Source organism: Crocodylus porosus, unplaced genomic scaffold (genome assembly GCF_001723895.1).
Source record: "Crocodylus porosus isolate Cpor-Errol unplaced genomic scaffold, CroPor_comp1, whole genome shotgun sequence".
Taxonomy (NCBI): domain Eukaryota; kingdom Metazoa; phylum Chordata; order Crocodylia; family Crocodylidae; genus Crocodylus; species Crocodylus porosus.
The window spans coordinates 16,842,290-16,865,065 of NW_017728926.1; the positions used below are offsets into that span (position 1 = coordinate 16,842,290).

General features: G+C 53.9%; 1 protein-coding gene across 2 annotated transcripts in view; it reads left to right on the plus strand.

Annotated features, from left to right (window-relative positions):
• The first annotated feature begins 1,434 nt into the window (after positions 1–1,434).
• NOC2L (NOC2 like nucleolar associated transcriptional repressor) overlaps positions 1,435–22,776 on the plus strand; it is a 65,436-nt gene continuing 44,094 nt past the window's right edge. For both annotated transcript variants that reach the window (XM_019541619.1, XM_019541620.1), the window contains exons 1-11: positions 1,435–1,465; positions 2,656–2,832; positions 4,449–4,629; positions 5,162–5,272; positions 6,073–6,193; positions 7,134–7,224; positions 9,206–9,284; positions 10,854–10,964; positions 12,140–12,253; positions 13,010–13,198; positions 15,659–15,798. In XM_019541619.1, the coding sequence (XP_019397164.1) occupies positions 1,446–1,465; positions 2,656–2,832; positions 4,449–4,629; positions 5,162–5,272; positions 6,073–6,193; positions 7,134–7,224; positions 9,206–9,284; positions 10,854–10,964; positions 12,140–12,253; positions 13,010–13,198; positions 15,659–15,798 (1,334 nt within the window). In that variant the 5' untranslated portion in view covers positions 1,435–1,445. The remainder of the gene's footprint in view (positions 1,466–2,655; positions 2,833–4,448; positions 4,630–5,161; positions 5,273–6,072; positions 6,194–7,133; positions 7,225–9,205; positions 9,285–10,853; positions 10,965–12,139; positions 12,254–13,009; positions 13,199–15,658; positions 15,799–22,776) is intronic.

The following is a 22,776-nucleotide window of genomic DNA, read 5'->3' on the forward strand; positions in this document are numbered from 1 at the left end:
GCCGCGGCTGCCGCCCCCCGGGCCCTGCCTCCAGCATCCTCCGCTCGGGGCTGCTTGCAGCCGGCCTCCTTGGAGGGCTCCCAAGCCGTGCCTGGGCCGCGAGCGCTGGGGACGGGCCCTTGCGGCCCCCGCCGGCCGAGCCTGGGAGGCCGGCGGGTAGTGGAGGTGGTGAGCTCCTCTCCTACATGTTCGCAACACCCAAAAATAAGCAAGGCTTTCTAGCAAAGGGATCGCCTCTACTAGGAGCCCTGACTGCTTTTTCCCTCCGGACCACAGGCTCTGCAAGCGGCGGGCCGGCCTGCAGAAAGGCGGCCTCGGGCTAACGCTGACAGACCTGACGCCCGGCTCCCCAAAACCCCGCCAGGCGCAGCCGTCGCGTTAGAAAGGTAAGACGACCGATATTAAAACAGGAGCCGCTTTGATGTGCAAAACAACAGAAAGCGGTTGGTTTTTTTGAAGTGGTCCGCTGAGACCCTCAGCAATTTTCAAGTGGTTGTGGGGGGGCGGGGAAAAAGTTTGAGAACCGCTGCTCTGGGCTAATACGGATACAGCCTGGATACCTGAATCGGGCTCGTGCACAGGTGGGCCGCAGGCCTCGTCAGCTGGGTGGGGAAGGAGGGGGTCTGCCTCCAAAGCGTGGCCGGTGGGCAAGACCCCGCCGCCGACGCCGGGGGAAAGGGCGTCTGCGCGTGCATGGGCAGAAGGAGAGATGGCCGCCCTGTGGAGGCCCCCAGACGCCCGCTGCGGGACACGAGGTGGGCGGAAGGCCGCGCGAGCAGGAAGGGCCCAACGCTGCGCAGCCGGGCACGCGGGCCCTTCCTCCACAGCTCGGGGTGAAGCTGCTGAGGGCGGGCACGGGGGGCCGGGAGAGCTCGGGGGACGCCCAGCCTGGCTCCCGGCGCGGGGGCACGACCCGGCGCTCCTGCGCCGGCAGCACAGGAACCGCTGAAGGGCGAAGCGGGGCCCTCGGTCCTCAGGCCTGTGTGTAGCTGTACATACACGTATTGGTTTACAGGAAATATATGCACACCTACTCAAATACACATGCACACATCTATACACCTCTGCGTGTGTGTATATACACACATACCCGTCTGCATACACGTGTGCATCTATGTATACATACACACATACAGAATACACAGAAACAGGCAAGGTTCTTTGGGTACTCAGCCTACACCCCTAAGACACATAAACACATGCATATATACACCCATGTGTACATATATGCACACCTGTGTAAGCACACACGCACCGATATACATGCATATGTGTGTGCATGGATGCACATTCACACGTAAGGAGCTGCAGCCAGGCCCGGCTCCCCCCGTCCCTTTCCCAACCCTCGCGCCCGCCCGCCCGCACGGTGCTTCGGCCTCTGGACCGCGCGTCAACCCCCGAGTCAAGCGCGCAGCACATTGCGGCAGCAGCGCGCGGCGCGAGGAATGGCGGCGCGCGGCGCGCGGTGAGCAGGGCCCGCCCGTGCAGCCCGCGGGGAGAGGGGGCTGCCCGGCAGCTTGCAGCGCCCGCCTGGAGGGAGCTCCCCCTGGCGGCGGGGCGGGGGCCTCCAGCTGGGTCCAGCCCAGCCTGCAGGGCGGGGGCAGGGGTGCAGTGAGCCCCTTTGGGGGCTGTTTTGGGCTGAGCACCCCCTCCAGTGCCAGGGGCCTGGGCACAGTCCTTGTGCATCAGCTCTCCCCCATATGTGGGGAAGCCCTGGAGTGCCCTTGTGCGCGGGCCCCTGGCAGGGGATAAGGGGCCACAGGCGAAGCGTGGAGCCGGCTGGGCTGGCGGGTGCAGAGACCCCGATCCCTCCCTGCTGGGCTGGGGCGGCGGTGGGGGCAAAGCCACTGCGTGCTGGGGTTGCTTGCTGAGAGCACCCAGCACAGTACGGCCCACGGGCAGGCATCGGAGCCCCCTGCTGTGCCATGACCCCCACCGGCACGGGGACCAAGCTGTCGACTCCAGCCAGCGTCTTCCAGTGCGATTTCCCACCCCGTGTGGCTGGCAATTACAAGGGAGAATCTCATGGGCAACTAACCTGGTCATTTTTTTTTTAGGGGTTGGTTTTAGTATTTGAATTGCGGGCAGTTATTGAAACAGGAGGCCTGTGGGCTTGCAGTTCTCCTTTCTGCCTGGAAGAAGGCCCGTGAGAGGTTGTAAGCAAGCCACCCGGTCTGGCCTATGGTGGTATAAGACCGTCCTGCCCTCTGATAGCACTGCAGCGTGCTAGGCACCATGCTTTGTGTGTAACCCCATCGGCACAGGGTCAGGGAAGGTCAGATGTTATTACCCTGCCATGGTTTCATCCAAAGCTGGCTTTTTGGGAGTGTCTGTTGTGTTACAATTCAAACCCCAGTATCTCCCCAACCCAAGGGGCAGTACTTCTACAGGTTAAGAACTGATTTCTTTATCTGGTGTGAAGATCCCTGGTGAAAACTGGCAGGAGCAGGATTTTATCAGGCCCTAAAGTTAGCTGTTCAGATGGTTGTTGACATCCAGATTAAACTTGCTGCTTTTTCTTTGGTAAAAACTGATCATGTTATGGTTTAGTTGGGATGGGCGGGATGTGATATGACATGAAACTGAATTTGGGTGCATTTCAAATCCTGCATGCGTTCTTACCCTGTCTCTTTTCTCTCCTCCCTCTGGAACTAGGAAACTCGCGGATCTGAGCGTAGATGAATTTTTAACCTCTGGGTTTGAGTCGGAATTTGAAGGTGACTTAGAAGAGACTTTGGAGCTGGCAGAAGAAGGCATTAAAGGGAAGCAAAGCCAGAATGAGGAGGAAGGTGGCAGGAAAAAGAAACCCGTCAAAATGAAAATGGCAGAAAAGTAAGAGAGGTTTTTTGTATTTCACGTTTCCCCAAAGAGTCATTTAACACGTGGATTCTTGTGTTATCCTGAGATGCCCCTCAAAACATTTTCATTTCTAAGCAGGCCAGCATAAATAAGCTCAAAATAGACCTGGTTTGTTCTAGTCAGAAGGTGGGACAGAAACGAGCCAGGATCCCCTTAGCCAGATTGTGGGTCCAGACCTTTAGCCTGTATTAGGTCCTGTCTCTGAAACAAGTTACAACTTACTAGGGGACAGCTGTGTTGTTACTGGCTGCACAGACTTGGTCCTGTCCGTAATACGAGTGTGGCATTAAATTAAAGTTGGTTGGAAAAACTCAGGTAGACTTTTGACTCCGTTGCTGCCCTTGACATTGCAGCACATTGCGTGTGCAATAAGCAGAAGGGCGACTCTTCTATCTGATGGAGTTAAGGGTAGATTTTTATTTTGCTTGTTTTACAGTGAAAAGTTCCTGGGATTTTCTTTTTGTGCAGTTCATAGTGATGCACGTTGCACCATTTTTCCCCCCTGACAGCATTTAATATTTTTCACTGGTATTGCTTTGTTTTAAGAGTGATGTCATATTTTGGCTTGTCTCTACCAAGTTTCCGGAGTACTGCATTTCCCTGTGAATGTCGAGGAGAACAATCTCTACCTCCCTTTGAAATTTGACTTGATAGCAAAGCCTTCCTGAGCAAAGGGTTTTGGCAAGCCATAGAAATGGAAACTGCTTTTAACCCAACACTGGTAGGGTTTTTCCAAAACAAACAATGGAAGACTCTCAATATCCAAGGTACTGTAGCTCCAGTTCAGGAGAGCCAGTAACTCCAAAACACGCTTTCTAGCACCTGTATGCACAACTTGGCATGGTTTGCTTGGGAAAGATCAAGTGCAGTCTTAGGGTGTGTGTAGACAAAACGGGGGCCCTAAATTGAAGAGGTGGGTTTTAAAAAACACTGCTTCAGTTTAGGGCTGATTAAATCCCCGTGTCGTGCACACACCCCGCAGACTTGCCTGCCTCTCTGGCAGGGAGGGGAGGGTGAGCTGCTGGCTGGCAGAACGGTCCCTGTGCTGTGGTGGGGCTGGGGCTTCCCTCAAGAGCAGCAGGAGCCCCACACAGGCAGCACCTGCCCGCAGGCACCCAGCTCAGGCAGTCCCAGTAGGCACCGCAGCCGCGGAGGAAAGCACCAGGCCCCTATGCATCTCAGGCAGGTAGGCTCCAGGGGGGTGGGAAAAAAAACCCATCAGTCTCGCCTCTTTTCTTGGGTGGAGCCTGCTTTCCTGGGCTGCTGCCAGGCTGCCTGCAGGGTTTCCTGCAGAGCTGCACAGAGCCCGGTGCTTCGCTCCGCAGCTGTAGGGGCAGCAGGCTAAAACTCCATGAAGGCGTTTTATTTTGCTGCGCCCCAAGTCATTTAAGGCACATTTTGCCGCTGAATTTCCTACAGCACCTGGAATTAATGCGCAATACACTGCCAAGGCGTGCAAACACCAACACTGTGAAAGTGATACAAGAGCACTTAGCCTGCTTTGAAGTGTCATGTGCACACGCCGCTCATTTCATCTACACACGGCCTCAGAGCTGGATCAATAACTGGGTGTTACTGTACTTCATCAGGAAAGTGAGGAAGGGGAAGGCGTCTGAACACAAGGACCAGCTGTCCCGGCTGAAGGAGAGAGATCCGGAGTTTTACAAGTTCTTGGAAGAGAATGACCGATCCCTGCTGAACTTTGATGACTCGGACAGCTCCGAGGAGGAGGAGGAGAAAGGGCTGCACATGCTCCCTGACACTCTGGAGGTACTGGGCCTGTATGAGAGAGGAAGGGGGCACTTGCAAAAGGCGTAAACATTTGTATGAGTTACTGTACAAGGGTTGCATTCAGTTTTGGCTTGTGTGGGTGCAGAGGGCCTAATAGCGGTGGGGAAGTGCCTTCTTGGAAGCCTGTGTGCAGGTCTGCAGGTGGTTAGACTTGTAATGCTGAAATTGGTCATGCATGTAAGGATTCAGTTAGCATTTCTGCAGCCATGCTAGGCCCTCCCTGATCTCGCAGCCCTTTCCTGTCAGTGAAAGGGCTGAGTCCCTGGGATGCAGAAGAGTTGTGTGCACTTTGTGTTTTTTAAGATGGAAATGGAGACCTAGAAGGAGTTCCCCAGTGTGAGACACCCTTACTTTCTACTACCCCACCCTGTAAAGTTCCCTTTAGCCAATATTGAAGCCGTGAACAATTTATCAGGCTTCTTTCGCGGGATGGGGGGTAAGAGGGTGAAGCAGTGAGGAGAGGAGAGCTCTGTGCAAATGGCATCGGACCTGCTGTCTCCAACTGTCATAGGAAGCGAGCGATGATGACGATGACAACGAAGAAGAAACCATGAGACGGAAAAAAGTTGACTTCATCACTGTGAGCTTGAAGATGGTGGAGCAGTGGAAGCAGGCTGCAAAGGTGAGGGTCAGGGGATAGGGTGCTGGGAGGGGGTAGGGTAGAGAGCACTGAGGGTGCAAGCCCAAGTTAAAATCCCCTCCCAAGTGCAGTGTTGAGACTCTGACTTGAGGTGCATTGTATTTGGCTGTGTCTCATGCTGCATTTAGTAGCCAAGAGTATGGGCAGGCCTGCTCCCATCACTGGTTTTGTACTGATACACAGCAGTAGGTTATGTACCAAAAGAGCTGCATTGGCATAGCCCCTGTATACAGCTGCATCTATAACGGCATGAAGGCTCCTTCACACCAGCACAGCTTCTCCCCTGCCTCCTGGGGAAGTAAATTGAGTATGAGAAATTTTTATACCAAACCATACAGGGTTGTACCATTGTGAGGGCACCAGAAGCACTAATGCAGTACCAGCTGCACATGCAGCCAGGCTGTAAATCATGCCCTGACTTTTATTCTCTCCAGTCTGCCTCTGCCCAGGGCGTCACCTCTTGCTCTTCGTCCTCTCCATAGCTAAGGGCCCGATCCTTTGTGGATGTCAGTGACTGGACTTACAGTCCCCGTGAATGTGCGTTCTGGGCAGGGAATCACGCTGGCACTGTACAACTCCTGGGCTGTATAGACACCTCCTTAGGTTTAGAATACTGTGGGATGTTGCAGGCCACTCTTCCCTCTGTAAAGAGGATTTTGATGTGTCCCTTCCTGGGCCCAGTGCTTTTGAGATGTCCTCACTCAAAGCAATAAGAAATGACTAGTAATGAACAAATACGGTTCCGGCTAGGACTCTCACTTCTACCTGTTCTTCCTTTCCAGAAGGGGCTGACACCCAAAATCTTCCACGAGATCACTCAGGCCTTTAAAGCTTCCGTGGCAACTACCAAAGGAGACGAGGGTGGAGCTGACCCCAGCAAATTCAAAGTCACGGACAGTGCTGGTGAGAGCTTTGGTTCTGACTAAGGCTGCCCTGACTGGGCTGCGGGAGGGTTGGAACAGGGGCTTGGGGTTTGGGAGGGTGATGATGAAGCCTTTGAGGACAAAGTTGGGGAAATGGGTGAAAATTAAGCGGGCCAAGTTTATGCATATCCATCCCCTGGAAACTCAGCAGCAGCCTACGGTTCTTTAGGAAAGACTTGGCTGCTTGACAAAGCTGTGTAATGCCCCTGCCTAGAGCCTGCCCCTGAAGCAGTGCTGAGTTTGAGACAGTGCTAGGCCCCTCTCTCCACTCCAGCAGCCCTCATCCAACACTGCAGCATGTCTCTACAATTCCTTGTCAGTGCCCCTCCACTCCAGCATGGCAGCACAGCCAGTCCACCCCAAGGAGGGCCAGTACACTGTTCCCAAGACACGTAACCAGCACAAAGAGAGGGCCATCAGTCCCTGTCAGTGGCTGGACTTGGCTGCTTTTGATTCAGTGTCTGTCTACTCTTGGCAGTCTGTCCTCAGGCCTGCTTGGCCACAGGAAGCTCAGAGGGCAGTGCTAGGCTGGTGACCTCTCGAAGGAACCTTCTGCCAACCTCACTCAGTCACTAGCTGAGCTGCCTTTTCCACTCTTGTCATTGCCTTCCAGACCTGATGCCATCCCCAGGTGTGGCAAGGCAGGGTTTGTTGAGCCTCAGCAGCCCCCCTATCACCCCTTTTTTTTGCTCAGTGTGGGGTGTGTACACCTCGCATTCTCCTCTCGGGAGGAAAAACCCAGCAACCCTCTTTTCTAATTCAGTACAGCTCCTAGGACAAACATACTGTCTGCAGCCATTGCTCTGGAAAAGCTGGGTGAACTTGGGGGGTGGCATCCTGCTTATTTATACTGCAGTAGCACTGGGGAGCCTGAGTCCCAGACTTGCAAATACTTTACCATCCCATTCTCTTCTGTCCAGTGTTCAACGCTCTGGTGTCTTTTTGCATTCGGGACCTCTTTGGCCACCTGCAGAAGCTGCTTCAGGTGAAGGTGCTGAAAGACAAATCCAAGTAAGTTGAGTGCTTCTTCCCTATACCAAAGGGCATTGCCTGGACTTATTTTGTCTTGTAACCTGCCTATCTGGAAGTCTGTTGCCTATCCCAATGTTCATGGGCTTCTTATCCCCAGTCCTCAACCCTCTGGAAAGGGAATAGCCCCTGAAGACCAGATTCCAGAGTCCTGTACCAGGTGGGCATCCACCATCCTCATGTACCAGCATGGGGACTTTCCTCCTGTCCAGGCATGCTTTGAGGCGTCTGAGGTCCTATTGTGAGGAAGGGGAAGGTGGTTTGCAGCTGTCCCGCTTGCCCTTGAGGCATGTGACTTTACAGCAAGCCAACCCAGTGCTTTAGCTGTTTATTGCTGCTAACGCCTTAGGCCCCTGAGCCCGAAGCATGGCAGGCTGGAGCTTCCTTGTGTGACCCGGTCAGCGTTAGCTCATGGGTGAAATGGAGAATAACAATGAGCAACTGGGCAAACAAGGGTACAATTAATCCCTTTCTCCTAAAAGCTGGCCTGGGTCCAAGATCTCCGCATTGCATTCCTGCCCCCGGTCATCTGACTCGCCTGGAGAAGGGAGAGCATCTGACTTGCGTGCACAGTTTAGTGCTCTCAGATTCTGGCTGGCTGCTAAACAGCCATGGCCTGAGGTTGTGTCTGGTGCCCCTAGATGCTCAGGGTCTGCACTGGGAGGGGAGAACTGTGTGAGTCACTGGGGCAGCAGGAAGCAGTGCTGGAGGATGGGTCAAGAGCAGACTTGGCTGTGAGTCTGTGCTGACCTAGTGCCACAGTGTGGTGGTCGGGATGGGGCAGCTGGAACTAAAGGCCAGGGCCTTCTAGGGAGTGGTGAGATCCCCTACCACGCTGTGCAAGCTGCAGGGGGTTATAGTGGTTTCCCCCTCAGCCAGGCTCCCTGTGAGAAGGCTATAATCTAGTCTCCTGGTCCTGTTCCAGCTGGAGACTGTTCTCATTGTCTTACCTTCAACTCTTGCCATTTTCATTGTAGTCCACCCCAGAGGTGGCTGCATTTAAGCTGGGGCTAGAGCCAAGCCAGGCGCTCTCCTTAGGTTTGGAAAGTGCATTGTGGTCCAAGGGAGTCCCTGCCAAATATTATGGGAGGTGAGATGGGTGAAGCACCTTGCTGGCCTATGTGACGTGTAGATCCCAGTTCCTGTGCTCAGGCTATGAGGTGGTCACAGTGGGGAACAGCTCCTCCTCCTGCCTAGTAGGCCTGAGCAACACAGATCATGTGTCAAATCACACTTCTCTACTGTTAACGAAAACCAAACACTGCTTTCAAGTAACAGCCTCAGCAGTGTCTGCACAGAAGGTAAATGGGGCCTGTACCAGAGCTATCAGACACCTTTACCTTCCACTTTATTTCAGCAGCTCTTCTGTCAGGCAGGCTACACCACGGTACTTTGCTCTTACAGCTGTTCCTGGCATCCCCTCTTGCAGCACCATGTTGAGGGTGGGGCCTTCTTCCTTCATTTTAATGGGACTCTGATGCCTCCATGGCCCCCTCGCCTGGCTGAACAGAGCATTATGGTTGCCTAGGAGTTTCCAGCTGATGGATGTCAGAACAAATCATCCCCCCTCTCATTCTGAAAGAACTTTTTTTTTCTTGTTCAGCCCCAAAGTGGAGACTCGGTGATACCAAAACATTTTGCAGATTAGCCTTGGTTTTGCCAAATAGGAGCAGGAGGCAATGGTGGGGGGGTGGATTTGAACAAGTAGTGGGGGAATCTGAACATTTGTTTTAACGCTTTGAGAATAAGAGGTTGAGTTTTCAGTTGGCAGCAGCTTTCCCCGTTGAAGCTTCCCTTGCACTGATTTAATGGAAGCCCTTTAAAACAAACGCAGCCAAAAAGAAATGTGTTCTTTGACCCCAAATGAACCCTTTTCCCTGACTTCTTGGTTGTTACTGATTGCTTTTTTGCTTCAAGCCATGCTGCTTTCCTTGCTCTTAACCCAGCTCTTGCCTATTTCCAGGCTGGTGCTGCCCTCAACCAGCCCGTTCTGGGCCAAGCTGCGACTGGATATCAAGATGTACCTGAGCTGCACTGTCCAGGTAAAGGCCCCGGCTGTGGCTGTGCTGTTGGGAGGTCCTGGGATTCCTTTTACAAACAGCCTCATGTTTGGGGCATCATGGATTGAGGAACAAGGCAGACAAACTTCTGACTTGCCACTGATGGCCCCTTTAAAATGAGCCGGTTAACGGAGCAGATGTTTGCGGCGTCATTTGCTCTAATTGCCCAAACCCAGTTTCTCTGTGTAAGGAGATTCCCGGAGAGACAAGGATTTCCATCTTTAGCTGCTGTCTTCCAATCAGCTCCAAAGGAGGGACGTAGATAGTTTTTTGCTGTCCTCTTCTGCTGCCCAGAGTGGTGTCCATTTGCTAGGGGGCATCTGGGCATGTCTCCCTGCTGACTCCCTGCCCAAACAGAAGCCTTGGGTGTTGGCAGTGCCTTGGACTCCTCTTTTCTCTGACTGTGGTATGAGAGAGAGCTTTTTTTTTTTTTTTTAAATAATTGACCTAACTGAAGTCCCTGGCCTTGATGAAAGGGTGACAGGGATCCATCCCAGCTGACCACCTCTCCCTCCTGGCTCATCTCTTGGACCTTTCTGCCTTTCATTTCTCACCTGTGGAACCTGATTAGGCAGAAGCAGTTTAAGGCACTGTCCCTGTTCCTGAGTCTCCCCCACTAGTGTTTTTGGGGTTTAATGACTGTCCCTTCCTTCCCCTGAAACTTGCAAAGAGGTTCCAGTTGGCAGACAACTTCACATCTGCCCTGCCTCATTAAAAGCTCCCACCTATGCTGGGTTATTCACATTTAGATTTCCAAGTGTGGCAACTTTGTACTTTCAGTGCTGCATTTCCACCCTCCTCCCCCAAAGGCTGGGAGAAGCCAACATGCCATTTCATCCTGCACCCCTGCAGCATGCGGGGGGGTGCGGGGGGTGTCATTTGTGATGGGTAGAGTACTCACCCTTCAGTGGAAATGTCAGGAAAGGAAAGCCAGGGAGATGGGATGAGGGTGCCAGCGTCCTTCCAGGCTGGAGGCGGGTGGGTTGACTTGCCACAAAATCCCCATCTTGTTTGCAGAGCCATTCCCTCCAGGGCCTGGGCCTCCTGTGAGCAGCTGATATGAGGATTGCAGCCAGCGTGTGGGAGCTCTGGTGCAGGGCAGGTGACAGGTGTCTTGAGCACCTGCTCTGTCCCCACGTATGCACCCGCCTGCCACTGGTTTTTCAGGCTGTGGATGATTTCCCTGTCCCATGGCTGTTTGAAGGCCTCAGAGGCTCAGCAGGGCAGTGGCTCTGCTCAGTCCTGTCTAGCCGCCAAGTAGATGAGAGAAGTATTAAGGGGAAGAAGTGTTTCCTGTAGTGGCTTTTTGGGGCTCTGAGCTATGCTGGCAGCAGGTTAAATAGTTTCCCAAACTTCTGTGGCTTTAAGCTCTTGAAACAGAAGCAAACTCCTCACCTGGGAGTGGTTTCCACTGGGAGAGAGCAGAGAAACTGGGAGTCGGGTATCATGCCAGTCATGCCTCTGTGGCAATGGTGGGATGCATGGGAAGGAGTGGGTGGGGGTGACAACCCCCAGGCCTGACTGGGCTGGCGCTGGATCTGCCTCTTGCAGCTCCTGTCCTGCTTGACAGAAGCCTCCGTGGGAGCCGCGGTCCTGCAGCATGTGAACACCATCGTGCCTTATTACCTGTCCTTCCCCAAGCAGTGCCGCATGCTGCTCAAGGTAAGTCTGTGCATAGTCATTACTGAAGTCAGGCCCTGGGGGATCCCCTTCGTCCATCCCTTCCCCTGCCTTGGACTTCTCATGGCCTTCAGGATTTGGGCTGTATCCCAGGATGGAGCAATCTCATGGCTACCCCTGCTCCATGTCTGGCTGCTCTGCCTGCCTGTTCTTTTGGTCCCACGAGGCCAGTAACTCTCAGTCCATGGTTCAGGGTTGTGACATCGGCAAAGAGCCACAGGTGATATCAGTGTTGTTTTGAACTGGATGTATCGGATGCACTTTTGCTTCAATCATGGATAATACAGCAGTATCCTGTTGGGCTGTGCATGTATTAACTAATGCCCTGGAGTTTTTTCTTTTGAATGGGAGTGTGTTTGCCCCTGTTTCCCTAGTGGCATACAGAGTGCTGGGGCTCTTTGGTTAACACTGACAGCTTGTTTGGCTCCTAGACATCCCTGTTTTAAGCTTATGGTTATCACTAAGTAATGATGCCAGCCATGGCACTGAGAGAGTGGGCACTATGCCTTTGTGCCCCCAGTTAATTTTTATGATGCATGGCACTGCCCCCATGCTCACCCCAGAGGGTCCCAGCAATAGTACAGAAGAGCTGCGTGCCTCTGAAGCACGGGTACAGGAATGGCAGCATTCAGTCTGTGTGTGTGCTAGCGCTCGACTCGGGGGAGCTGGGGGTGGAATATTTTTACAGCAACTTAGTCACAACTGCTGATCACTTTGCAGCAACAAAGCATGGGTGGAGGCGTGGATCATGAGAGGGGGGCAACTAGTGATGTGAAACATCTTCCAAGACTGTAGTGCGGTGTGCGAGTGGGGTGGGAATGCTGTCTGGGTGGCGATGTGTTTGCCCAAGATCATTTAGATCTTGTGTTTCAAGGCCTCTGTTGAGTGCTGCAGCCAGGAAGGAGCTGCTTCCTTGGCAGCGGGAACGAGAACCTTGGTGGAGATGCCAGCCTCCCCCACGTCCCTGTTTGAGGCAGGATGCTGAGCTTGCACTGGGGGTGTTGCCTGGGATTGGAGCCCCATCGTGCCAGATGCTGTCCAAGTGTGGCCCCTTTTCCCTCTCCAAACCCCAGAGCGAGAAGGCCCTCTGGCCTCTTTACCAAGATGGGAACTTGTGCATCGCTTATGTGTCCCCCTTTTGTTTCCCTCCTCCCCAGCAAACCATCCATCTGTGGAGCACAGGGGAGGAGACTGTGAGAGTCCTGGCCTTCCTGGTGCTGAACAAAGTCTGCCGGCACAAAAAGGAGCTCTACCTGAACCCGGTGCTCAAGGTAGTGGTGGGGCTTGCTCTGCAGGCCGATGTCATGTGATTTCTCTGCCTCCCAGGGCATGACGGGCGAGCCATCATAGATTTCATATTTCATAGACATCAGGGCTGGAAGGGACCTCGGGAGATCATCGAGTCCAGCCCCCCACCCAAAGGGCAGGAAGTCAGCTGGGGTCATAGGATTCCAGCAAGATAAGCATCAAATTTACTCTTGAAGGTGTTCAATGTAGGTGCTTGAACCACCTCTGATTGGCAGACTGTTCCAGACCTTGGGGGCTCGGACAGTAAAGAAATTCTTCCTTATATCCAGCCTGAAATCAGAGTTGTGTGCTGCTGGGATGTGCCAGAGGAGAGGCTGGATGGCATGCTCACTGCTGTTTATGGTCAGAAATCCTCTGTGCCCATGGTGGCAGGGACAGATTGCAGCCAGGCCACTGAGCACCTGAGGAAAAGGAGTTTTGTTTCTAGGGAGATGGACTTGTGCATTGCACAGACCAATCCCAAGGCTGGCACAATGCATTCATGGCTGGGAGGCACTAAGAGGGCACTCTTGCTCACTTCCGTGGACCCAGCTGTAGTCTTGTTGGCAGAGCTGTGGCAGGAAACGCTGGTTTTGCCTGCTTAGCAGTCTCCAAGGCTGTCTTGATCCGATTTTCCTGAGCAGTGCCATGCCAGAAACCCTGCTGTGCCTATGGCCTCACTGAGAAATGCCCCTCCTCCGCGCAGCTCTGTTCTGACCCTGGGTGCCTTTTCCCTGCAGCAAATGTACATCGCATTTGTGAAGAACTCCCGCTTCACCTCCCCCAACGCCCTCCCCACGATCAGCTTCATGCAGCGGACCCTGGCAGTGATGTATGCCCTGGACACCCAGGTGTCCTACCAGCATGCCTTCATCTACATCCGCCAGCTAGCCATTCACCTCCGCAGCGCCATGACCATGAAGAAGAAGGTGGGTAGCAGGTTCTGTAACTGCACTTGTACCTCAGGGTGTGGGGACGGGGAGGGGTATTTCATGAGCTGCCCTAACACACCTATGATTGGGTGGGTGAGCTTGAGTGGCCTGTGCCATGTCTTGTATCCTGGGCAGCCTAAGATGCAGTGGGCTGAGGAGAGAGGTAAACTCGTGGCCTTTCCTTCGGTGCTTCTGCTTGCTCTTGGAGAGGTTGCTCTGGCTGAGAGCTGCCGTCAAAATGCCTCTTCTCTCTACAGCCAGAAGCTGCCCCCCAGCAAACTGAGCTCGGCTCTTTCAACAGCTCTGCTACAGGCAGGCCGCTGTGCTTCCCTGGTTGTAGCGCAGCTGTATAGGGGAATGGTATCCTGCCCCTCATCCAGTGACTCTCTCACCCCAAACTCAGTAGATCCTGGTGGATCTTCTCCCACACCAGACACTTCCTCCTGTGTGTAGTGGGAGTGTTTTAAATGCCTAGCAAGACCCCTGAGGAGAGAAGATCGTGAGCCTGTGGCCCTCCAGCAGTGTCAGCCTGGCAGATCAGCCTGTATCTGCTCAGCACCGGCAGTGAACTCCCCTGAGCAGAGCAACTACATCCCTCTGGGGCAGCCTTGATTTGGACTATTTCCCATCTGGCCTGTCTGTCTGGAGTCAGATTGCCAATCCAGCCCTCACAGTGGACAGGAAAACGAACCTGTTGACTAATGAATCGGTAACACTTGTGTCCCATGGGACTGGTTACTGCATAAATCTCTTGGGCATTCAGGCTGGGGGCAAAACCAGGCAGAGAGAAACAGCATCTGAGCTTAATGGGATTGTGTTAGCTTCCCACACCTCTGCCCTGAACAGATAGGACCCAAAGCCACTTGATTGCCCAGAGGGCTTGAGGGAAGCTGAAACCACACCAATGCGGCCAACGCACACAAATCCCCACAATGAGTTGATTGGTTTAAAATGAGCAGGGCAATGCTGGAGGGTAGATTAGGGGCCGTTGACAGGTCTGCATGGCCTGAATGGGAGGTTGGAGCACACGATCCTGACATGTTCAGTGAGGAATGACCTTTGGAAAGTGCCCAGGAAAGCAGAGTGAGCCTGGAGCGCTGAACCTTTTACCTCAGCTTCAGCATAGGTTTCTGGGCCATGATAGTCAGCACTTCACCCCCTCGCCCCTCTCAAGGGACCGGTCCCAGTGCCCCTGGGGGAGAAGTGTGGAGCCCAGTGCCTGTGCTGGGGCCAGCATTGGGAGGCCTTAGCACTGGGGGTTCTTGCTGAGCTCTCCCAGCTTGGTGAACAAGTTCCTCATGGGACTTCAGGGGTTTTCACTTGGGTGGAAAATGCTAGTGAAAGGGCTGTTCTCTTATGGGGCTTTGATTCCCCTGAGACTGCCCACAAATAGAGTGCGGACGGAGGCAGGGGAAGCCATCCCTTACTTGCTTTGAAATGTTAGTAGAAGTCTTTGTCCCACGCTGCCTGGTCATATCGCTGATGATGGACAATGCAGCCTGCCATGCTGCCCATGTTAAACCCAAGCACGACCCCTTTTCTAAGTATCCTGAAAGCATTGGGCTGAGGTAGAGAGGGGAAGCTGAACGCTTGCTCTCAGCCTTGCTTTGTCTTGCTCTTGGTTTTGAGAGGAGGCTGTCACTGTGGGATCCATGCCAAAGCACGGGAGTCAGGGCTGAGAGACAGCTCTCCCTCTCAGGAGGAGCCCGTGCTGGACTGGCCAGTTGTAGCAGCCTGACGTGGTGGTGGTGGAAGCACTGTGGAGCATACTAGCAAGGGATGATCCTTATACACCATTTCAGGGGAGTAAAGCCCCCTGGTGGCAGAAGCTGGCCACCACACTCCGCTTTTCCAGCCGATGTCCCTATTTCAGCCGATTTCAGGGTAAAGGGGTTTTGTGCACAGTTTGGGAGCAGACACAGATTCGGTGGATAGCTGAAAGGAGGGGCAGATCCTGGCAGGTTCTGCTGTCTAGCTATCAAGGTTTATTTCTGTGCCTTGCTGTGTCCAGAGACTTGGAAGGAAGTCTACTAGGTTGTGAAAGAGGCACCTCTCAGCCTGGCTGTTGAAGAAGGACTGGGGCCATCCCCATTTGCTGGTAGAAGGAAGGTTCCCCAAGGCTCCTACACAGTCTGGCTCTGTGAGGGGCCGGGTGTTCAATAGAGGTGCTGCATGCCTGAAGGAGAGCTGCCAAAAAGCACATTGCACGTGGTGTTATCTTCCCTCCAAATAACAGCTAGCACCACACAACCACCAGACTTCATTTCTTGCAGTCTCTTGAACTCTGAGCCAGCGCCTTCCCCGAGCCTGCCATCAATAACCCACTGCTGTCCCAGCCCGGGTCAGAACTGCAAGCTTCCTGGCCTGGTCTGCATGGCAGTCTGGCCATCTGCTGTGGAATCCAGGTGTGACCCATGCCTCTTTTTCCAAGCCTGTGTTCCTGTCCGCCTTCTGCAGGAGAACTACCAATCTGTCTACAATTGGCAGTACGTCCACTGCTTGTACTTCTGGTGCCGGGTCCTGAGCACGATCTACCCCAGTGAGGTCCTGCAGCCCCTCATCTACCCTCTGACCCAGGTCATCATTGGTTGCATTAAGTAAGTAGGCCTGGCTTACAGGGATGCTGTTGCTATTCTGCCTTCTGTGGAAACCCGGTCGCCTGGGGCACGGACAGGAGTGAGGGATATGTTTGGTCTATATGGATTTAATCCTATGTTGTCAGGGCTGCCTGGGGGAGGTATCATGTATGCAAGTGCATCAAATAGAAATGAGGGACTGATGTGTTGCCTGCCCTTTACTGGGGGTTACATCTGAAAAAAAAAGCAGCTCCGCTGGTAGCCATAATCACTGATCAGTCAATATCTGTGGCTGAGCAGGATGGAGGGCAGGGAATAGTGATGTGTAACAGTCAGATAAAGGCATGAGCCAAGCTACCTGTCCAGCCAGACTTCCTTGAGGTGGGAGCTGCATTGGCTGCTGCTGCTGCAAAGCTTCCAGTGCCATCCAGCCCCTCTGCAGTAAGGTACATGAGTGAGCTGGGCTGGAGCCAGCAACCAGCAGAGCTGCGCTCCTGAAAAGCCAAGCACAGGAAAGGGAAGCCATGATTCGATTGCCTCGGCTGGGCTGCAGCTGTTGCTCACCAAATTGCGAGCATAGGTCATTCCTGATACTCGGAGGTGCTTTCTGGGATGACTACAGCAGTACCAGCCCAGCTGTACTCCTAGTCAAGTGGCTTCTTTCATGAGCCTTCAAGAGAAGCCAAAGGAGACGGTGCTTATTATGGCACCCCCGTCCATGAAGCAATCCTGCCTGATCTTTGCTACTGCAGTGCAGGGGGATGGAAGTAATTCTGCATCTGTGTCTTGCTGTTGTGAGGGGCTGGCATGGGAATCTGAGCAATGGGAACCTATTTTCCCCTTGTGGGGGGGCTCTTGCACCGTGTTGTCACCTTCTGCTTTTTTCTCTGCACCCTGCACCGCAGCAACTGTCTCAGCCAGCTCGGAGCCCAGGCAACATCCTGAACGCCTCTTGGAAGGTGCTGGACACTTTGTCCTGCCCCTGGATTGAGGCCTAATCCTGCCAAGTAGCCGTGCCTGGCAGTATGGCTTACTAGGCCGAGTTCCCTCTTGCAGGTTCCCCTCCCCGCTGGCTCTGCAGCTGCTAGCAACTGCTAACCCCAGCGTCTCTGCCTGTTCTTGCTGGCATCAGCAAAGATGCTTGTGGACAGGAAATGGAAGTAATCACCGTAGAGCCGGAGGGTTTCTCCTGCATTAGAGGCTCGAGGGGAAGGTGGAAGTATTGCTAGCAAATGGTAACTGGTAAAATCAATGGGGAAGAGTTATTTGCTCACCCAGTGTCGTGCAGAGGCTTGCAAATGACGGAGGGCGACAGGAACTGTGTCCTGCCTTGTAAAAGCAGGACTGAGTTGCATCAGTGGTAATAGTTCCATATCGGTGTCGTTTTGCACGTGACTGTCTGTGCAAAAGGTAAAAGTTGCGGGGGTGTAATGCAGCAGCATAGGATGAGGTGATGGGAACTGTTTCTAGGAGAAGAGGGGTTTCTATGTTGGCTGGAACTCCTGGTATTTTCCATCCTGATAGAAGAGCCTGACAATAGCGCTGCAGCTGATGGGGTCTTCTCTGCACAGTGATACTGTCAGTGCTGGTCATGTGCTGAGTCCTTTGACTCAGGACATGAACAAGAGATGCTGCTGCCTTTCTGGGAAATGGAGAGCTGGAGTAGGTGGTTTCTCTCTCTTTACTGTCTAAACTCTGTTCTCCCAGGGCCAGGGGTATGGCTCAAAGCCTGCTGAAATTTGGGAAGAATCTTTCCAGTGATTTCAGTGGCCGTTGGGTAAAGACCCAGACGTTCTCTTCAAGCAGGTCACTGAACTGTCCCCTACAATGCAGCCACTTCTGGGGTTGAACACCAAAGCAGCACAGCAGTGTGAAACAGTTAGAGCAGGAAGCGACATACATGGCTAGCCCCCTCGTTGTCTGAGCTCTGTGCCTCTTCTCCGTGAATCTGAAATTCCTGCCCCCCCAGGTCTGATTAGCTCCTGGGTTTTGGTGCCCTCAGGGGTTTGAGGCAACCCTTGTGCTGTAAGCTGCTGAAAGTATTAGGAGGGCTGGAGAGGTCCAGTCTAATGACATGCTAGATGTACACCTTGCTGGGGTCGTTTGACCCCAGGACTCTTTCCTGCCATGGCAGGGGGTCGGACTAGATGATCTACTCAGGTCTCTTCCGACCCTAGAAACTATGACATAGGGCAGCTGTGGTGTCTCTGCCTCATTTTCAAGTACCTCTTCTTGTAAGAAACTCTCTGGGGAAGGACTGCAGCCCTGGGAGCACAGTACTCCATCGTGGGCAGAGGCCCTCTTTGACACCTCCCTTTTCATGCCCTGCTCCCATCCCAGTACCAATCCAGGGCAGCCTTGGATTGCTGCTAGACTCACTTGGGCTGTCCTACCAGGTATCATGGTGCCCTGATCACTGCCTGTCCGGCAGCCTCCTATCCTGCATTTAAGCACCCATCAGGATGAATTGGTGTCAGCAGGAGGTAGTATTGCTATGGTGCTGCTTCCCTCCCGTGAGGGAAGGGCTCACAGGGGTGGTCCAAATGGGCTGTTGACAGCAGTGTCTCAGAGCTCCCCGGTTGCTGCTGGGTATGCTGAGCCTCTGTTTGGTATTCTTGTCAGTGTGCTGGTGGAAAGCAGGCCCTGGCTAGGAGGTTGGGGGCAGCCCAGAAGCTATTCTCTCTCACTTCCCCTGACTTCCAGTACCCCAAAGGGGCACAGTGCTGCGGGAACTCCTCTGAAGCCCCAGGGCTTCTACCACTGCTGCATTTGTCCTGTGGCAGTTCAAAACCCAGTATCGACCATTAGGAATTCATGTCTATGTAGCTGGTCACCATGAGTCAAGCCTTCCAGCATTTAAGATTGAGTTGTTGTACAGTAATGTGGGAGCAGCTGTAGAGCACAACAGAAGTGAAGACCCCTTGTGCAAGGTGCTGTACGGGCACCAGGTAGAAAGCAGGGTGGGCCCCAAGTTGCTCATCATCTGCATAAATGGGATGAGACAGACTTGCCCACCCTTTTGTGCAAATGAGGTAGGGCGAGATGGAGTGACTTGCCCAGGGTCAGACAAGAAGTTAGTGGCAGAGACAGGAACTGAACCCATATCTCCAGAGTCTAGCTCCAGTGCCTTATGCACATGCAGTGAGGGGCATTCCTGACACTACTGCTTTCACTTGTCTCCCTGTGGATAGTTGAATTTGACATGTATCGGGTAGAAATGGTATGGTAGAATCGGGGTCCCCACTCCCCTCCCTTGCACCTTTTATGTTTAGGATCACTCTCCTGACCTCCCCCTTCCCTTGGTTTGGGGTTTGAAACTGCTGGCTGTAATGGGTATGTGTCAGTGACCGCCACAACCCGATCAGCTGTGTAGCCAGATTCTGGGCTTGCAGATGCAGCCTGGCCAGGCTTCGTATGCTGAGTGGGGAAGGAGATGCTCAGGGTAAAAGGGTCATAAGGGTCCCCTCCCACCACGCGCAGCATCCTGCTGCAGCTGCAGGGCCCTTGCTGTCCTGCTGACAAGTCGAGGCAGGTTTCCACCTGTCCAGGCACATCCATCAGCTGTCTGGGGCCATGGGGAGGTGAACGTGACCGGTCCCAGGGAGAGCAGCAGCGTGACGTCTGCAGTGTTCAGAGCCCCTGGCCATGACGGTTATGAGTCTGCAGCAAGACAGCAGTGAGCTCTGGGGTTGGAGGGCGATGCGAGAAAAGAGCCCCTCTTTTCTTCTTTGGTGAGCCCCCAGCCATGCATCCCAAGCTGGGTGCAATGGAAGGTGGACAGTTGTCAGCAAATCCATGTTAAGGGGAGAGGCACAGCGTGCTAGAGCCTGGGGTCTCAGTATTCCCCCTTCCTTGCCCTTGCTAGAGCTGCACTAACAGATGCAGAGCCTTAGGTTTTGCTGCCCCTGTTGCAACTCTGTTTAGAGCAATGGTGGATGCTGGCAAAAGCAGCACTAAATGGTCATTGCAGGCTGCAGAAGGATAGATGGGGCTTGGGTGAGGCCAGGCCAAGGGTATACACAACTGTCAGCAAGGACCATGCCTCCACATGCCTCCATCTATTCCCTCCACCCCTTCCTTTTGGGTAGCACTGGCCTGCATTGGACTTCCGTGTGTGTGTGGGTACTCACGCACGTGCTAGACACACGCACATGCATGGTGGCAGGTCCTCTAGCTCTATTGGTGGCACAACACCTCCTGAGCATCAGCTTTGGGAAGGGGGGTGGTAATGGAGTCTCCCTTTTGCACCCTGCTTTTGGTGGGTTCCTGCCCCATTGCTCCCAGGTGCAACCGGGGCAGAAGGAGCTGTAGGGCTGTGCCTCAGATTAGGCTCCTGTATGAGCAACTCCTTCATCAGCCACGTGGCTTCAGAACTCGAACCAGCCGTTCTCAGTGTGAAGAAGGAGTCCATAGTAGTGGGCCCTGCTCCTGCCTGCTGCCCAGCGCGAAGCTGCCACTTCTGGGAATTAGCCCTGAATCAGTTTGGCGTGCCAGGTTGGACACTGAACTTTGTTGAGCCACAGACATGGGATTGCAAGGAGCCTACCTGACCTAGACAGCCTTGACCAGAGCACGGTCAGGGAGAGTAACATGACGGAAGGGGCTCCGGGGTACTTGCCAGGTATCCCCAGTGGGCTTACACAGCCCACCACCACTTTGTGGGCACACTGTATTCCCCACGCTGGCTCCAGGGTGCTGCTTGCTGCACTCGCCTCCGACTTCAGCATAGACGTAGGCCTGCAAAAGTAAAGCACAGGTCCCAGGAGAGCTGGGTGAGACTGCACCTGCTGGGCTGGAGCAAAGTCTGTGGGAGGGGAGTGTGAGCTCTTCCATCTTGAAGGCCGTTCTGTGTGCCACCTACGCGGGCTGCCTTACTGGGGCAGCAAGGGCTTGGGAGTGCACTAAGATCTGGCCACCATGAGCACGTGGCCTCAGAAGAGGCTGCCTGAACGGGGTTCTTCATGGGGTTTGTGCCTAGTACTTGGAGAGCAGGGGATATAGGTATGCTCTGCCTTCCTCAGAAGACTAAAAGCATCCTTTGCCTTCTGGCCTTGGGGTGCTAGGTTGCTTGTCAACATCTCTTGCGACCCCCATGGCATCGGAGTGGGTTAAGCTCAGCCTTTTCCCATGATAAATGTCTCTTTTGTGGTTCTTTGCTTTCCATCTGCCAGAAGGTGGCACTTTGCTCTAGCAAAAGAGCCGGCAGACGGAGACGGAGCTTGGAGGGGGTGGGGGGCACCCGCCTGTGTGTGGGAGGGAGGCGATCAGCTCCTGCCGCTACACCAGCTCGTTACATGAGGGGACTGGGGAGAAATTACCATCCGTCGAAGCTTTATTGCTCCAGGCAGGGACCAAGGCAGAATTTAAAATGTGCTTAAACAAGATAACTAGTAGCAGAGGGCTGCCTGCTAACATCAAAATTAGCTCCCTCGTTTTCTCGCTCCCGCTCCCCCCTCCTCGCCCCCGTCACTTCTCCAGTGTATAAAATGCATTAAAAATGCATTTAAAAGGGTGTGATGGAGAAATGGGTCCTGCGTGGCTGGAATGGGCATGTGATTGGGAGCAGGTGGGAGGCACTTCGCGGGCAGGGAGGTGATGTGGGGTCTGGGGGGGGAGGGGCTGGTCAGCTGCGGTTCTTGACAGAGCCGCTCGGGGAAGCTAGTTTGCTTGGCTCTCGTGGATGGGGGCATAGCTGGATGTTTGCTGTGGGGAACAAGACACTGGCACGTGGGGAGAGAAGCTGTTCCACTCCAGTGCATCCAAATCCTTCCTCATCTCATGCGTCCCTCGCCAGCCCTGTCCCAGTCCCAGTGTGTTTGGTCTCATCCTTTTACTTGCACCTTTCTACTCGGCTCATCCCACCATCCAGGGTCTCCTTGCCATAGGGCTCTCCATCCATCAGGTCCCTCCTGCGCTGCTCCCAGCAGGAGTGATAACCCACAGAAGTCGGCCTGTGGGCTCTCAGCCTGCACGTGTGCTCTGCCCCATGGGGCGAGGGGATGCCCTGGCGACTTGGGAGCAGCCACCCTTGGCTGAGCAGTCTGGATGCTGGAAGGAGCTTCCTTCAGCCTCCCCAGCAGAGGAAAATTGGGGCCACCAGGGAACTTAACAGAAGGGAACTGCAGCTAGTAAAAATACTCCTTGCACAGCCTCAAATGGCTGTACACATACCCTGCTGCCCAGGGGAGGGTGGGCAAGGAGAAACAGCACACACCGCCATGACCTCCCGGCTGGGCCCCAAGTGACGAGGCAGCCAGCCCTCTTCCCGCACCGCCGGCCCTCAGGCCCCGTGGCGTTTCTCATTCCTCGTGCGTCCCAGCCATCGGGAAGTTAGGCAGATTGCTGCGCTGCGAAGCACTCTGAAATTAATGGTCTTGGTTTACAGTAAATCTATACCTCTAACAGGTTTATCCCTCGATCAATTAATTCCTGAAGAAGGCTTTCGTCATCTCCAGCGGTGCCAGATTGAGGGTGCAAAGTAGATTTATTTCCATAATGGATCCAATGATAATTATTTCACTATTTGGTGGAGGGGGGAGGAGAAGGGGCTGATTTATGTGGCCCAGCAATGCAGTTTCTCTCTCCCGGGCTGCTCAGCAGGTTCCTTTATTTTTTTTTTTTTTGTTTTCACTTTTCAGACTCTAAGCTGGAGGCTGTGTTTTAAAAAAAAAAAAAAAAAAAAACAAACCCCTTGGTCAGCACTGAAAGCATCAGCATCTATTGGTAACGTGGCCTCTGGGCTGTGGCTGGTCCCGGGCAGGCTTCATGCTCAGAGCTGCTAGCTCACAGGAGGTGGGCTCAGTACTCTCAGCTCTGCTGCTGGCTGAAGGGACTCCAGGCAAAGTGGCTTCTCTTTGTGTCCAGCTGCTGGTTGCAGATTGTCCTGTGTGCCAGTTCAGGTTGCACCGATCCGTGTGTAGTGGGAGTTTAGGTGGGCCAGAGGGGGGTCAGCCTGTTGTTTTCTGTGTCTCGGTCCACCCCTCCTCTCCCAAGAGCACT